Here is an 18111-nt window from a genome sequence, read left to right as displayed (position 1 = left end):
ACCGTGAGGTGCAAAAATAAGCATGATAAACAGTACACAATACAACGATAACATATGCAACGACCTTGAACAATCAATGCAACAACTAAATATAATGAAGGTGGACACAAAATGCCGGAGTAACCTATTATTTTTCTTCAGAGTTGCTGCCTGGCCCGCCCAGAGTTTTGTGTCTACTTGTTGTGTTGTGTCTACCATGTGTAAAACAGCATCTGCAGTGCCTTGCTACACAACTAAATATAATACACTGTGCAACAAACATAATGAATGCTGCAGCGACACTGCACCGCGCGGTGCAATAAACCACGCAATGCACACTGCAACAAATGCACCGTGGGGTGATGGTGCAAGGGATCCATGCAATGCACTCCATTTTCTGCAAGCAGGCAGACTCGGGCACAGTAACCCGCCGCCTCCATGCTGTTCAACTGCAGCTGAAAGCAAATATACCAGAGGAGCTCCTATAGTTTCTTTAGCTGAAAGGCTACACCGCCTCGGAACCCGGTTGCCAAGGCGCCGGCTTGGAGACGGTTGCTGGGCGACGGGTTTGTTGACGCGGCGGCGTGGGCGGGAAGCAGAGGAGAGGGAAGCGGGAGACAGACAGGGAGGTTTGGCACGGCACGGCACGGCAGCGGCCGCCGTAGGTAAGTGTGCGGCAGGCCGGCGGCGAGGCTCAGCCCACCCCATCCCCGGGGGCGAGGGTGACAATGACGCGCAGCCCGCACCCCCGCGGCCCAGCTCAGGGTTCCTACCCTGGGGAAGGTCCCATCCACTGCATCCCACCCTCACAACCCACTGGGACCCCATCCCCCTCCACGACTTGTAGAGTTATATAGGATACACTGGCCATTCAGCCCATCTGGTCTGTGCTGCCATTTAGGCTCCGATCAACCGTTTCCCATTCATTCCTTACCCTACCCAGCTCCCCTGGGCACCTCTCACTCCAAAGATTCCCCCTGGCCCTCCCACACAGGGGTGACAGTCCCACTCACATTCTCCACCTTCACCCCAACTTTACCCTGGGGACTGCTCCACTTCATAAACTCAAGGAGCAGAATTAGGCCATTCGGCCTATCAATCATGGCTGATCTATCTTTCCCTCTTAACCCCATTCTCCTTTCTTCTCCCCATGACCCCTGACACCCGTACTAATCACCCGCACTTCCCTGGAAGTATCCCACCCCAAAGACTGTTCTCGCTGTCACCCATTTGTGCAGACAAGCACAAATCGTCGATCCCAGAATGTTGGGTGCTGTTCTCTGGTTAATGCCCCCGTGCAGATCCTGGGGTGATATAGGTCGGGATGACAGTCAGTTGTTGTTAATGGGTCCCTGTCTCTGCCCTCAGCCCATGTAAGGTGGTGTGGGAGGAGTGGTCACGGCCATTGGGGTTGGCTGATAACTAGGAGTGAACCTCTTGTCTCCAGCACCCCATAGGTTTCATGGCCAAACTAGTTCAGCAACGGACCAAGTTCCTGCCTCAGGAATGGAGCTTCTCCAACAAGAGCCGCTACAACAATGCGGAGGTTCAGAGGTCGCGGTCAGAGCGCCTGGTCTTGGAGAGCGAGAGGTTGGTGGACGAGATCGAGAACACCACAAGGAAGTCACAGCGAGATGTCAACAAGAAGCTCGGTAAAGTCCTCTCCCTCGTTCTCAAAGTGGCCCCGTGTAGACCATGCTCATCAGTGGCCATTAATTTCAAGTTTTTTCGTATACCTTGTGGGTTGTGACTGTTGGCAGACCAATTTCCTTCCGGGGATGAATAATGTTTTGTTGTGTCGTATTAGATACAAACACTCGCAGGGCACTCAATTACAGGGCTATACCGCATAGAAACAGGCTCTGCCATTCCACCTGATCGATGTCGAACAAGATGCCCATCTAGGTTGATCCAATTTATCCATTTTAGGCCTTTTTCTCTCCCCCCCCCCCCCCCCCCCCATCCATACACCTGTCAAAATGCCTTTTAAACATTGTAATTGTATTGTTCGGTAACATTGCCTATTGGGAACTCCAAGATCCCACCACATGGATCTTGATTGAAAGTTACAACATTGTAACAGGCCCTTTGGCCCACCAAGTCATATATTTAGTTTATAAAATAATGAGGGGAATAGATCTGGTGGATGCTCAGAGTCACTTGCCCAGAGTAGGGGAATCAAGAACCAGAGGACATAGGATTAAGGTGAAGGGGAAAGATTTAATAGGAATATGAGGGGTAACTTTTTCACACAAAGGTTGGTGGGTGTTTGGATCGAGCTGCCAGAGGAGGTAGTTGAGCCAGGGACTATTGCAACGTTTAAGAAACAATTAGGCAGGAACATGGATAGGACAGGTTTGGAGGGATATGGGCCAAATGCAGGTAGGTGTGACTAGTGTAGATGGAACATGCTGGTCAGTGTGTGCAAGTTGGGCTGAATGGCCTGTTTCCACACTGAATGACTCTAAGACAATGCACCCATCGATCACCCATTCACACTAAAGTATCTCTAAGAAAGTGTAGGTGAATTGGCTTGGTGTATATGTAATTTGTCCCTAATGTGTGTAGGGTAGAGTTAATGTGCGGGGATTGCTAGTTGGTGCGGATTCGGTGGGCCAAAGGGCCTGTTTCCGTGCTGTATCCCTAAACTAAACTAAACTAAACTAAAGATCACCCTCTGCCAAAGATGAGGACTCACTCTTTACCCATCATTCATAAACTCACAATTGGCTTTCAATCCAAGTGTTACTTTAGAGTTTGCATCTCTCCCTGCCCTCACCCCTTCCTACCTTTCTATCCTCCAGTCCTACACCCTCTGAGGTCAATGTTCTTTTCCAACTCTGGTGTTTGGCATTATCCCTGTTCCTTTTTCTCCACATTGGCAGCTCGATTGTTGTTTGAAAGAAACAGCATGCAAACAGGGACTGGTGTGGATAAGCAATAGGTGCAGGAGTAGACCATTCGGCCCTTCGAGCCAGCATCACCATTCAATATGATCATGGCTGATCATCCACAATTAGTACCCCGTTCCTGCCTTCTCCCCATATCCCTTGAGAGCTATCTTTAAGAGCTCTATCTAACTCTCTCTTGAAAGCATCCAGAGAACTGGCCTCCACCGAGGCAGAGAATTCCACAGACTCACAACTCTTTGTGTGAAAAAGATGGGGCATATTGGTCAGCGTGGGCAAGTCGGGCCGAAAGGCCTGTTTCCACGCTGTATGACTATGTCTCTACGCAGTAGTGGCAATTTATAGGTACTGATTTATTTACAAACACACACGTTTGGGTTCAGTTTTCTTCACTTTGTACTTCTACTGGGCCAGTTCCTAACGACTCAAGCTCTGAATTTCCTCCTTAAATCTTTCAATTTTTTAAGACACTTTCACCTGTTGCAACTTACCAATGTGGCTCGATGTCAACCTCGAACATTAGATCCTTCTTTGATGTTGAAGGCACTTTACAAATGCAGGTTGTTGTTGTTGTTGTTGTTTAGACCAGAGGATCGAGGAGGTCACCTACTGGGAGAAGGAGCTCGACACAAAGCTAGAAGAGCTCTCGAACGAGACGGACCTGCTGTTGGCCCAGAAGACACGGCTGGAGAAAGCTCTGGACAGCTGCTTTGCCCCGCTCTGCATCGCTCAGCAGTGCCTGCTGAATCGGTACGGACTGGACAGCAGCCAGCTGCAGATGCACAGGGAGTTTCTGGTGGCAAGTAGCAGGGGTGAAGGGCTGGAGAGTGGGCTGGTTCCTGCATTTAGAGATACAGCATGGAAACAGGCCTCCTGCGGCCCACCAACTCCACGCTGACCACCAATCACCTATGCTATCCCATTTTCTTAGCCGCTTCCAACATACTAGGGGCAATTTACAATGGAACTTGACAAATGCAGTTATAACCTACAAACCCGCACGTCTTTGGGATGTGGGAGGAATCCGGAGCACCTTGGAGAAATCCCATGCAATCATAGGGAGAACGTGCAAACTCCCCATAGGCAGCACACAAGGTCAGGATTGAACCCGTGTCTCTGAGTGAACCCGAGGTGCTATAAGACAGCAGCTCCACCAGCTGCGCCACTGTGCCCTTTGGTACACTCACATGAGAATCCCAAAATGGTAACCTCTCTCCTCTGGCTACTTTCCATTTCATAACCCAGACTCTGTTGATACGTACGCCCACATTTAGCCATTCAGTGGACAATCCTGTATGAACTGGAAGTAAAACGCTCTTGATATTCGGCAGGTGGGGTGTTTCCAACATTTGCTGATTCTGTCTCTGATCATAACAAGTGGTTTGAGAAGGAACTGCAGATGCTGGAAAATCGAAGGTAGACAAAAGAGCTGGAGGAACTCAGTGGGTGCAGCAGCATCTATGGAGCGAAGGAAATAGGCAACGTTTCGGGCCGAAACACTTCAGATGCAGCAGCATCTATGGAGCGAAGGAAATAAGCAACGGTTCGGGCCGAAACCCTTCAGATGCAGCAGCATCTATGGAGCGAAGGAAATAGGCAACGTTTTGGGCCGAAACCCTTCGATTTCGGCCCGAAACGTTGCCTATTTCCTTCGCTCCATAGATGCTGCTGCACCCGCTAAGTTTCTCCAGCACTTTTGTCTACTACCTCTGACCACTACAACCAGTGACCAACCCCTTCCATCCAGCTGGGAGCTGAGAAGGTGACTGGAGTACTATCTCAGTGATCAATAGACTCACCTACAGAAATGAGTAGAAACTAATGGACAGGATTGGCAAGAAGGCTAATGAATGTTGACTCTCTCCGTGGGGGCTGGGTTATAAATGGGTGTGGGACATGTCATAAGACATTGCTCTCCAGGAGGGGTGTGACAGAGGGAAACATTAGAATAGAAGGATAGCCAGGCTACAATAATTTAGTTATCAAAGCTTTTCACTCTACCTCTGTACACATGACAATAAACTAAACTAAACGTTTCCTGTTGTGTCCACGTAGGGTGGGTACGAGGTGCACTGAAACATTTAGCCATTCAGTGGACAATCCTGCAACAGCATCACAGCCGCAGAGACTCAAACACACAAAAAGTGTCAATTGTTCATAAATTACCCATAAATTTTACAAGATAGTGAAAAGAAAATGAGTGTTCGAAAACAAGATATTAGTGCAAAAAGATAGTTAGAACACGTTCATGTTGGTACAAGAGGCAGTTCGTAGTGTTCTGTTGCCGACGTGGGATTAGCATTTCGCAGGTTGTGGGGAAGTAGCTGTTCCTGAATCTGGTGGTGCGGGGCCTCAGGCTTCTGTACCTCCTGCCTGATGGTGGCAGTGAGAAGAGGGCACTGCCTGGAGGGTGGGGATTCCTAGATGACAGATGCCGTATTATGTATACAGACATCAATCAGCATGGAAACAGGCCCTTTGGCCCATTGAGGTAATGCTGACCATCAAGTGTCCATCTCTCACATCTGTGTCAGGTACCCCCCCCCCCCCCCCCCTGACCCCCCACACCCAAACTCCGCCAGACCTCCTGCCATCCACCCACACCAAAGCACTTTACAGAAGCCAATTAACCTTCCAACGTCCGTGTGGAATGTGGGAGGAAGCCGGAGCACCCAGGGGAAACCCACGTGGTCACAGGGAGAATGTGCAAACTCCATACAGGCAGCATCCGAGCTCAGGATCGAACCTGGGTCTCTGGAACTGCAATCTCCGATGCTATATACTGCAACACTGTGTATTCCATTGGATGCTGCACGTTATAGGGCAATCAATGATCTGTGAGTAGTTTCCAGGGTGAGACACTTCCCTCTGATGGCTGATTGTGGAGGCACTGATTCACAGAGATAATATAAATGTCTGGTGGTACAATCTGGAGAGGCTGAATGGCCTACTGTAGATTCCATAACCTCACATTCGGTCTAGGGGCGCTGATGGTGAGCAGGAGTTGGACCCCTTTCAGTGGTGGAGTGAGTGGGGTGCAGGGTTGCAATGGGATGATGTATGTGGGGTCCTAGCCCAGCGATGGGATGAGGTCCCAGGGCAGTGGATGGGGTGCCATGTCAGGAAGGGGTGGCTGGGTGGGGTGCTGTGTCAGGGGGGGGGGGGGGGGGGGGGTCCCGGGGTCAGGAGTGTGTGGTTAGTGGTGGTGGGCTGCAGTGATGCCCCAGGGAAGGAGCTGCGTGAAGTCCTGGTTCAGAGACGAGGAGTGGGATTAGATTGTCCTTTTCCAGTCAGCTGTGTTTTGCGGCGGTTTTGCAGGGAGAAGCGGGTCGGCATCGATTTGGTCCATGACGAGGTGGAGAGGGAGCTGCTGAAGGAGGTGGAGGTGCTGCAGGGAGTCATCGCCCTCCTGACACGCACCATCGAGCAGACCGACGAGCAGATCAGGTGGGTGGAGGGGCGTTGAGGGAGCGCCGCGCTGTGGGAGGGGCGTTGAGGGAGCGCCGCGCTGTGGGAGGGGCGGTGGGACTGTTATACTCTGCACGACCTCTGCTGAACAGTAAAGATCTGGTGAACAGCGCTAGAGGGTTCTCTGCTGTAGACTGGGATCAATATTTATCCTTTGACTAACATCAGTAAAAACTGATTACAACAGACAATAGGTGCAAGAGTAGTCCATTTGGCCCTTCGAGCCAGCACTGCCATTCAATGTGATCATGGCTGATCATCCTCAATCAGTACCCCGTTCCTGCCTTCTCACCATAATCACCTGACTCTGCTATTTTTAAGAGCCCTATCTAGCTCTCTCTTGAAAGCATCCAGAGAACCGGCCTCCACCACCCTCTGAGGCAGAGAATTCCACACACTCACCATTCATTGTGAGAAAAAATGTTTCCTCGTCTCCGTTCTAAATGGCTTACTCCTTATTCTTAAATTGTGGCCCCTGGTTCTGGACTCCCCCAACATCGGGAACATGTTTCCTGCATCTAGCGCGTCCAAGCCCTTAACAATGTTATATGTTTCAACATGCCGTTCGCTTTTACCTGGTAAAACAAACATTGGTGTTTGTGGGATTCATTTTGGATTTAAATTGTCTCCAGTATTTACTGCCTTACAACACAAGCCGCAGTCCTGCAAATGTTTCATGGGCAGCGAGGTCCCCAGGATGTGCTGAAGTTAAGGGAGGTTCAGTGAAATGTGCGTCTTTAACCGTAGGCTGTAACTAACGAACAATCACACTCATCTCTTGTCTGCTTCCACCCAGGTTAAACCGCACCGCTAAGTTTTATTTGGAGAAGGATTTGCAAGACAAGTCCACTGCCCTGAAAGTGGACAAATTCACGGCGAATCTCACCAACAACTCCCCAAACATTGACTACTGGGCCAATGTTGTCAGGATAGAGGGAAAGTAAGTTCAGCTTTAGACTTTACTTTCGACTTTAGACCTTAGAGATACAGCGCGGAAACAGGCCCTTCGGCCCGACGAGTCGTCGCCGACCAACGATCACCCTATACACTAGCACCATCCTACACACTAGGGACAATTCACAACTTTTAACAAAGCCAATTAACGTATAAAACCCTGTACATTTTTGGAGTGTGGGAGGAAACTGGAGCACCCAAAGTATATGGGGAAGTGGAGGGAGGGAAGGAGGGGAAGGGACTGGGGTGGAAACTGTAGTTCTTATAAAGCTGCTGAGGTGAGGGGTGACTCTTTACCAGGATGCTGCCTGAATTAGATGGTATTAACAGAGACTTGGATTGCTTTCTCTGGACTGTCAGTGGCTGAGCCTGGGGAGACACGATAGAAGTATACATACAATTATGAGAGGCAAAGAGAACGCAGAGTGCCAGTCAGAACCTTTTTCCCAGGGTGGAAATGTCCAAGGTGAGAGGGCGTAGCTTTAACATGTGATGTTGAAAGGAGATGTGCAGGGCAAGTTTTATTTACTCAGAGAGCAGTGCTGGGATAGTGGTGGAGGCAGATACGATAGGGGCATTTAGGAGGCTTGTAGATAGGCACATGGATGTGCAGCTAATGGAGATATAGATCACGTGAAGGAAGGAGAGATTAGGTTAACATGGCATAATGTTCGGCACAGACATTGTGGACCTTGTGGCCTGTTAGCTGTATTGTAATGTTCTATGACTTAGGTTTCGGTTTATATTATTACATGTACTGAGAGGGGTGGAAGATTGCAACATTCACGTGGGCCGCCCTATATCGACTAATGCAATCAACTCGACGTGCACAAACAGAAGATCAAATAGAACAAGTTGTCCTACAACTTTAGGCTGTGCACGCCACACGAAAGAAGAAGAAGATGTACTGAGATAAAGTGAAACGTTTTCTTCTGTATGCTATCCAGTCAGATACAATACCTTTATTTGTCATTTGAACCTCACATGAGGTTCAAACGAAATGTAGTTTCTGCAGCCATACAATACAATAAAAGAACCAAAACACACACCAACACTATTCACATAAACATCCATCACAGTGGCTCTCCTCCTCACTGTGATGGAAGGCAAAGTTCTTGTCTCTCCCCTGCACTCCATTTCCCTATAGATCAGATAATACTATAAAGAAATATAACCAACCCAGACAATAGGTAGAGCAAAAGGGAATATACTGATTAGTGATAAAGTTCCCAGCATTGCAGCGCACCAGTTCCATCAACTTTACTAGAGTTAGGACAGCAACGGTAATGCATTTGCATGTGAAGAGCCGGTGGATAGATGGTCTTGTTGGAGATGGTTAGGACCCTTCCTCAGACTAGTCTGAAGCTGATTTGGGTGAGGGAAGAACAAAGGAGGCAGGGCCTTGGAACCAGGCCAGGCCAGGACAGGCATGGCGGTGAGAGGAAGCTCACACGAGACGGGGAATCTTGAACCTTGGTCCCCAAAAGGCTGCGATGCAGGGGTTCAGTGTCGTTTCCAGATCGTAGAATTTGTGAATCAGAGATTCAATAGGTAGAAATCAAAATGTGTTAGCCGGCACAGACGTAGCAATGTCAATTAACGACTCTGCAGCTGCTGAAAGGCTACCTACACGGATACGACAGGTTAGGAGGATATGGACCAAACGCAGGCACGTGGGACTAGTGTAGCTGGTACATGTTGGCCTGTGTGGCCACAAGGTCCGTTTCCCCACTGTATCACTCTACGACATGCTATTCCTGTGTAACAGTGTGATGGGCTGAATGGCCACTTTCTAGCCTTGTGTTGTTCCATCTCTCAGTGTGCAGGCGGTTGGGCTAGAATTTGCGTTTCCGTAACACAACATGGGTATAATGTGATTGATGAATAAAGGAAGAGTGTTTGTATTATTCAGGCCAACTTGGTGATAGCACAATTTCAATCGGGTCCGAGAGAATCACTTGAAAGCTATTTGGTAATTGACAAGCAGAAAAAGAACTGTTTTGATTTTCAATTGTATGGGGGGAAAACTGTTTCCATGTAACCTGCCAACAGTAAACCAGACACCATTGTCTCGTTAGAACAAGTTAAGTGAGTTTCACCGCTGGAGATCATTAAAATTGACAAGCAATCACTTCTATTGATCTTTGGGCAACAAAACTCTACCGAACAACGTAGCAACTCTAGTATTTTTAACTTGCAGGAACAAAACTAAACCTATTGCTATTGAAGACCTTTGCTTTTGCAAATCCTGCAAAACACATGACTGTTATTGCCAGTGTGAAACTCCCTCAATCCTAAACCCCTTTCCCTATTGAGAAAATGTGAACATAGAACACTGCAGCATAGGGACAGGCCATTCGGCCCACAATGTTTGTGCCGAACATGATGCCAAGTTAAACTGATCTCACTACCTGCACATTATCCATATCCCTCCAATCCCTTAATAACCATGTGCCTATCTAAAAGCCTCTTAAACACCACTATCGTATCTGTTTTATATTGTCCCTGGAATATGATTTTCTACATGTGGTTTCTTTGGCACACAACTTTTGTTGTCACCTATCCATGTTCTCCAGAGATGCTGCCTGACTCACTGAGTTACTCCAGCACTTTGTGCCTTTTTTTTGTAAGCCAGCATCTGCGGTTCCTTGTGCCGACCTGTGTGTTTCTTTCAGCTCCGTCACCCCGGAGGAGTGGCAGGATTTTACCAACACCAACATTGTGAACGCAGACAAGCAGAAAAATAACTCCACCGCCTTACGCTCCCTGATCGACAGCATCCTATCGGAAACCACGGACGACATGCTGAAACAAGTGGAGAGTGTGAACAGAGCCTTCCACTTCCGCATCCAGGACACCAAGGATGCAAAGTGCAAACTGGAGAAGCACCTCAATAAGGTCAGCCACCCCTGCTGTACAGCTGGCAATAGCTGTCTCCCCTTGCACTGCCTACTGCATCATACTGCCCCTCACCCTGACTACCACCCCCCTGCACCTTTAGACCCGACAGCATTCGCCCCTACACGCCCTCCCTCACCTTCCCCTACTGATTCACACTGCCCCTCATCCTGACTGCCCATTGCTGTCCTGATCCCACCACCCACTGCCCCTTTACACCTGACACCATTCTCCTCTCTTCCCCCCACCCTGACCTGACATTTCGCCCCCCCGCTGACTCCTTTGTTCCCAATGTGGCCTCCTTTACCTCATAGAACATAGAGCACAGGAACAGGCCCTTCAGCCCACAATGTCCGTGCTACACACGATGCCAAGTTACACTAATCTCCTCTGCCTGCTCGTGATCTACATCACTCCATTACCTGCATATCCGTGATGTGCTTATCTAAAATTTCCCAATCAAATCTGCCTCCTCCACCCCCCCGGCAGCATGTTCCAGGCACCCGCCACTCTGTAAAAACTTGCCTCTTACATCTCCTTTCAACTGTCCTCCTCTCACCTTAAAGCTGTGCCCTCTAGAATTTGACATTTCAACCTCAGGGTAAAGGTTCTGTCTGTCTACCCTGTCTGAGCCTCTCATAATTGTACAGACTTCTATCAGGTGAATGTACATCGACGGGACCAAGCACAGACTAGGCGATCGTTTCGCTGAACACTTGCATTATGTCCACCAAGGCTAGCTGTAGCTCCTGGATGCCAACGATTTTAACTCCCCTCCCTTTCTGACCTGGGCCTCCTCCATTGTCAGGGTGAGGCCACAAGCAAACTGGAAGAACAACACCTCATATTCCACTAGGGTAGCTTACAACCCAATAATATGAACATTGAATTCTCCAATTCTCTATTCTCCTTAACCCCCCTCTCTTTCCCCACTCACTCTACTCCTTTCCCCTCTTCCGTAAGCTTATCTTCCAACCCAAAGTCCCACATTTCCCAATTATCCCCTCCGTTCCTTTCCACCCACAACCCTCCCTCTGGCATTACATTTCATTCCTCTTCCTGTCTTATCTGACAGCTAATGTCTCCTTTTCACCTCCAGCCTTTATCACTTATTCCACCCATTGGCCAACCTGAACCCCTCTCACCTGGATCCACTTGGCCGGCTCTGTCCCGCCTCCTCCAAGGGTCCTGTTTCGGAATATCATCTGTCCATTCTCTCCACAGATGCTGCCTAACCTGCCGGGTTCCCCCAGCACCTTGCTTTCTATCTCACTGGCTCCCACAGCCTGGTTTTGCTTTGCTGAATCCACGTTTTTGGCGTTCAACGTGGGGTTGGGTTGGGTGAGAGTTCTCCAGTTACGTAACACGAGGTGGTGGCCCTTCACTGCTGATTCTGCCGTGTGAGCAGCGGGCAGGAGGGGTGATGGGGGGGGGAGATCCAGAGTTTCCCAGCATCTGTTTCCACGTAACCTCACACCGCAAGGAAACGTTTTGCCCCCTTGCACTGTTTAAATCCAAGACAGTTTGACTTTTGAAGTTTGTGGATAACTCCAAATTAAACTGGTCTCAGTGTTGGTGACAGCACAACTGGACTGTGGGATAAATCCAGTGGGGGCACTAACATCCCTCAGGGAAGGGAATCCACTGTGGCTAACCTGGCTGGCCTGTGTGTGGCTCTAGACCCAACAATACTGGACATGGGACAAGTGCCCCAGCCAGTGAAGGGCGCTCCAGGATGGGGAGTGAACATTGACCCCACTGTCCACACCTCATTGGTGAGCGGGTGGACACACGCCTCTATCAGTCAGCTCTGTGTTTCCATATACCCTGGCTGCGCTTACAGAGACTCCTTCCTTCCTCAGGTGATGGACGAGATCTCATCTCAGGAGAAGAACATTGAGCTGCTGAAGAAGACCATCATGGATAAAGAGGGGCCCATGAAGGTGGCTCAGACACGCCTGGAAACCAGGACCAAGCGGCCAAACGTGGAGCTGGTGCGGGACCCGGCTCAGTACCGGCTGGTCACCGAGGTGCAGGAGATCACCGACAACGTTGACAGGTGAGCTACCGGGACCAGGTACAGAGACGGGGGGGAACACAGAGCTAGACAAGGATAGGGATCAGGTAGAGAGGTAGGGATCGGGATAGGGATCAGGCACAGAGGTAGATATAAGGAACATATAGAGATAGGGAGAGGAATCAGGTACAGAGAGCGAGGTGGGGGGTAACACTAGTGGGCAGAGAAATGGCAGATGGAGTTTAATGCAAGCAAGTGTGAGGTGTTGCACTTTGGGAGATTGAATGTAAGGGGAAAGTCTACAGTTAATGGTAAAACACCGATTAGCATTAATGTACAGAGGGATCTCAGGGCCCAATCTATAGTACTCTGGAAGTGGCAACACAAGTAGATAGTGGTGAAGAGGGCATATGGTATCTTGCCTTCATTGGTCGGGGCACTGAATATAAGAGTCAGGAAGTCATGATGCAGTTTTATAGGATTTTGGTCAGGTCGCATTTGGAGTATTGCACACAGTTCCAGAATCTCCATTACAGGAGGCTTTGGAGAAGGTGCATGTGGTTCACCAGGATACGGCTTGAATTAAGTTTATAGAGAGTTTATCTCTATAGAGACACTTTATATCTGCTTGAAAGAGACCCATTATCCCCGGGAGATGGGCAGTCACCAACCAAATCTTCAAAAGAGTTAGCCAATAATTCAACTCTACTTCCCCAATGTGGATTGGGATGGTGCAGAGGGAGCTGTACGGTGCAGCCCACCTTAATAATAATAATAATAATGGATGGGATTTATATAGCGACTTTCTAGATACTCAAGGCGCTTTACATCGCATTATTCATTCACTCCTCAGTCACACTCGGTGGTGGTGAGCTACTTCTGTAGCCACAGCTGCCCTGGGGCAGACTGACGGAAGCGTGGCTGCTAATCTGCGCGTACGGCCCCTCCGACCACCACCAATCATTCACACACATTCACACGCAGGCAAAGGTGGGTGAAGTGTCTTGCCCAAGGACATAACAACAGTATGCACTCTAAGCGGGATTTGAACCGGTTACCTTCCGGTCGCCAGCCGAACACTTAGCCCATTACGCCATCTGTCGCCCTTGAGCCCACCTTCTATAGCAGCTAGTAAATATCCATTTATGCTCATCCCAGTTACCAGCCCATGGTCTGTGGCCCTCTCTGCTTTGGCAAGTGCTCATCCAGATAATTCCTCAATGATGTGAGAATCTCTGCCTCCACCACCCCCTCAGGCAGGGCAAATTCCAACCACCTGCTGGGGGAAAAAGATCTTTCTCACATCCCCTCTAAACCTCTGAATCTTCACCCTAAACCCACCTCTTCTGGATTTCGATGCTTCTGTTATGAGATGGGTTTCCTACTATCTATATACCTCTCCCCACCCCCATAACTATGTACTGCAGAGGGAAGTTCACTATGTTTCACCCTGAGAGTGTGTGGTTGGCCGGTGTGGAGGGAGTTTCACCCATGTCCTGGGTCCAGAAGGAGCTTCGCTAAGTGTCTGACCCTGGGGAGTGAGTGTGTGATGGGACAGTGCAGAGGGAGTGATGTGCTGAGAGGTGAGAGGGGGGATGCAGTGCGAGCTGACCATGGTGTGATGGAGAGGTGGGGGGGGAGGGGGGGGGCGGTGGGGGGATGCAGTGCGAGCTGACCATGGTGTGATGGAGAGGTGAACGGGGAGGGGGGGGGGGTCGCGGGGGGATGCAGTGTGAGCAGACCATGGTGTGATGGAGAGGAGAGGTGTGATGGAGTGAGCAGACCATGGTGTGATGGAGTGAACCCATGCTGTGTTGTGTTGTGTTGTGTTGTGCAGGCTGCGTGTCACCCTGGCCCAGGCCGAGGCAGAGCTAAAGGGCCTTCGCCGCAACCAGCTGTCCCTGGAGGAGGAGATCGAGATCAAGAGCAACTCGCTTTACATCGATGACGTGCAGTGTATGAACCTGAGGAATTCCATCTCCATCAACCACTTCTAGACCAGGCTCCTGCTCTGAGAGTGAAGAGACTGTGTGTTTGTACAAACAGAACTTTATTACAGCAGTGCCGGATATATCTCCTGCCCCATGTCAGATTCTTACACCCTTCCTAATGTACCTATACCTCGCTGTCAGCTATCAGTAAATTCTTTTCCAATGAAACACATTACAAGTTGAAGACTTTTCTGTGTGTCGCTGGCAGAGGTTTTAGCGCAGCCAGTGGGTTGAGGGATTTCATTTTGTAAACTGCAACATGGAGGGAGTGGGAGAGTCTGGGGTGAGATGGCCGGGTTCAGTTCAGTCCAGTTTAGTTTATTGTCACGTTTACCGAGGTACAGTGAAGCTTTTGTTGCGTGCTAACTAGTCAGCGGAAAGACAACACATGATTATAATCGATCCATCCACAGTGCACAGATACTTGTTAAGGGAATATTATTTAGTGCAAGGTAAAGCCAGTAAAGTCCGATCAAAGACAGTCCGAGGGTCCCCGATGAGGTAGGTAGTAGTTCAGGACTTCTCACTAGTTGTGGTGGGAATTGCTGGCAGTGGGATATTCATCCATCCTGTACTCACTGCTGGAGATTCAATCTCACTGAACACTAACACATTAACCTGGTCCACAGTATCAATACACTCCAAACCCACTTGCCTTTATTGGCGCCGTGTTTTATCCTCGCCTTAGCCTTCATCCTAACCAGGATTTGTTCTGGTTTAGCGCAGGACTCAAAATTATTAGCATTGTTTATTTTCCTGTGAAGTTTCTTAATTAGATTTTAGGATTACCCCTAGTTGTATTCCCTGGTTAAGGTAATTCCAGTTGACTCCTGATCCAGGGAAGGTTGAGTTTAATATTCGGGGCCCTTGTTTAAAGTCACATTAGAGGTCGTGTGATGGTGGGATTATCAGTTTACAGGCAATGGGACAATCAACCCCCCCCCCCCACATTACAGTTTAGGATCAGCGTTCATCTGGTGAGTTTGATCCCCAAATCAGTTTATTACCCCTGGCGTTTCTCAGAGGCTGAGAAAGATACAGCACAGAAACAGGCCCAATGACTGAGACCATACCAACAACATATTTACACTGATCCTTCATTAATCCCGCGTTTTATTCTCCCCGCGACCCTGTCAACGGCCCTAGATTCTACCCTTGACCTACACACGGGGTTAATTTACAGCAGCCGATTGACCTACCACAGGGAGAGTGTGCAAACACCACGCAGACAGCACTGGAGGTCAAGATCGATCGAGGGACTCTGGAGCTGCGCCACTGCGATGCAGCCCACGTGCTGACTGCGGCTCTGTCACGTGGCTAGTTTGGGTCAGCGGTCAGCAGGGACTGGCCATCTGTCAGACCCAACTACTGGTACACTTTAATATGCAATTATTGAATAAATTGGATTGGAGTCAATATATTATCATTGCACTTTTCAGTGCAACAAAATGGTTCTGCCTGCAATCATAACATAGAATAAATAACAAACACTCAACAAAAAGTCATTGTCTCTTTCCTCCTTGCTCTCCCTCTGCGCTGAGGCAATCCAAGCCTCCGATGTTGTGACCCTGCCGGGTGATGGTAAGTCCCGCGGCTGAATCCGTGCTCCGCAAACGGGCCGGTTCAAACTCCGCGGCCCGGGGTGGTCGAAGCTGCCGCCCTCCAGTCCAGCGGACGCAGCTGTAGTTGCAGGAGCTCCGGAAAACAGGTCACCACCTGTGAGCCTCCAAAGTCGGGTCGCACCGCAACCACAGCCCCGAAGTCGGCTAGCCTCGCGTTGGTAAATCCTCTGCAGCCTCGAGGTCGGTCGCAGTTGGAGGCCGCCAGCTCCGCGATAGGCCTCAGCGCAGACGGACACGGAGACGGGGGATACGGCAGGAAAGGTCGCATCCCCCCGAAGGAAGAGTCAAAAAACATACCACCCCCACCCACCCCACACCACACATACACAACTAAATAAACCAAAATAAACTGGACAAAAGAAAACAAAAAACAGAAAAGACAAATGGACTGCAGGCGAGCCGCAGCTGCAAGGATGTCCTTGATGTCCTTGGAGGGAACAAAAAAGATAAAAAGGAGGGGAAAGCTGAGGATCCACAAACCTGTCTTCATCGACGGGACGACGTGCAGAGAGGCAAAAGCTTCAAGTTCTTGGGCCGGCATATCCTGAGCCCAGCACAATGACGCAATCATGAAGAAAACCATCAATGTAGTAAACTGAGATTTGGTATTTCAACCAATACGCTATTGAACTTGTGCAGGTGTACCGTGGAGAGTGCAGCGACTGGTTGCATCACAACCAGCTTCAGCAACTTGAACACCCAGGAAGGAAGGAAATGTCCACAAAGACCATTCTTCAGATCCAAAATGTCACCTATCCATGTTCCCCAGAGATGCTGCCTGGCCTGCTGAGTTACTCCAGCACTTTGTGTACTTTTGTGTACTAACCAGCATCTGCAGTTCCTGTTTCTACAGATTACAGAGAGTGGCGGACATCGCCAGGTCCATCACAGGTACTGACCTCCCAACCATGGAAGGTATCTACAGGAGGCACTGCCTAAAAAAATGACCCACACCACCCTGGCCATGCTCTCACTTCCTACCATTGAGAGGATGGTACAGGAGCATGAAATCTGTGATCACCAACTTCTTCTCCACAATTGAACACTGGACAACACTAACCTCGACTGTGAACTTGAACAACTGTATCTTTGGTTGCACGACAGACTCAAGGGTTTGTTTGCACTGCTGTTACTGCTATTTATTTATTCAATTTTTGATTATTATATTAATCTGTGTGTATTGTGTTTACGGGCCTATCAAGCTGCTGCCTAATATAATTTTTAATTGTACCGTTGTCTTTACATAAGCCAAGCACTCTTGACTCTCTTCAGCCTAACTCTCACACCCGACAGTGGGCCAGACTAGCCATGAAGAAGTCACCCAAAGAAACACAAATGCCCACATTATTACCATTTTTTAATTTAATGTCAATAACTGACAAATCAGGCGCTGTTTAAAAATAACATCTATCTCTGGACTAAAACATTTAAAACGCGTTGCATCCGCCCATTCCATGAAACCTGTGGGCAGACTTGATCCAGAGGTTTCCGAGGGTGGTTAAACTTCCCGATCCTGGAATGTCCTGCTATGACTGGGATCGTCCCAGGTATTCCCACTGCAATTGGGATTGTTCCAGAAACCGGGATTACCCCGAGAATCGGGGAACGACTTCTAGTCACTCCATGCTCAATGATCAGTGGAGATCCTGGGATCGACCAAAATCCCAGGAACGCCGGCTGTGACCGGAAAAACTCTGGAGACCCAGATGGTTCTGTGACCCAGGATTACCCTGGGATCGTGGAAATGGGATCAACTCTGCCGCAGAGATTGATCAAGAATGGGGATGATGTTCGAGAGTGTGTGAAGCTTCACTCAGTCTCCCCTGAAGGACGAGAAAAGGAACACGACTGAAGGGCCGAGTGGCCTGCTCTGGACCCCACGAGAGTGGAAAACCAAAACATCGAACCTGGACGGGTGTCTCCCACTCCTCCTGCAACCTCACCTCCCTCCGCCAGCTTACCCTTCACCCACCCTATACCTTCCCTCTACAGCCACAGCAGATGAGGGGCAGCCAGTGTCCCCTGGACTCAGACTGGTTCACAGACATGGACAGAGGAGCAGAGGATTGAGTACTGTGGAAAAGGTCCACATTCCCGAGATAGCGGGGAATTCCGGCCGAGCCCCAACCCAGAGGCGAGGAAGGGACGGACGGTGCAGGAGGGGCCTGAGCCCCGGGGTCAGACAGCTTCCATCCTCAGGGTGTATACAGGCGCTCATTTAAACGGGGGGGGGGGGGGGGAAGAGAACTCAAGGAGGCGGGGGGGGGGGGGGG

At 49.5% G+C, this 18111-nt stretch overlaps 1 protein-coding gene across 1 annotated transcript; it reads left to right on the top strand.

The window, feature by feature from the left end:
* Window positions 1-511: 511 nt before the first annotated feature.
* Window positions 512-14388, top strand: tekt1 (tektin 1). The gene is made up of 8 exons (XM_055657758.1): window positions 512-644; window positions 1427-1631; window positions 3473-3638; window positions 6207-6335; window positions 7153-7296; window positions 9986-10208; window positions 12071-12267; window positions 14063-14388. Exons 2-8 carry the CDS (start codon window positions 1442-1444, stop codon window positions 14220-14222), a joined length of 1209 nt encoding a protein of 402 aa, XP_055513733.1. The 5' UTR covers window positions 512-644; window positions 1427-1441; the 3' UTR covers window positions 14223-14388.
* The last annotated feature ends 3723 nt before the right edge of the window (window positions 14389-18111 follow it).

This window comes from Leucoraja erinacea, chromosome 28 (assembly GCF_028641065.1).
Source record: "Leucoraja erinacea ecotype New England chromosome 28, Leri_hhj_1, whole genome shotgun sequence".
Classification (NCBI taxonomy): domain Eukaryota; kingdom Metazoa; phylum Chordata; class Chondrichthyes; order Rajiformes; family Rajidae; genus Leucoraja; species Leucoraja erinaceus.
The sequence above is the reverse complement of the archived record's forward strand: the minus strand, read 5'-3'. Positions and strand labels throughout refer to the sequence as shown.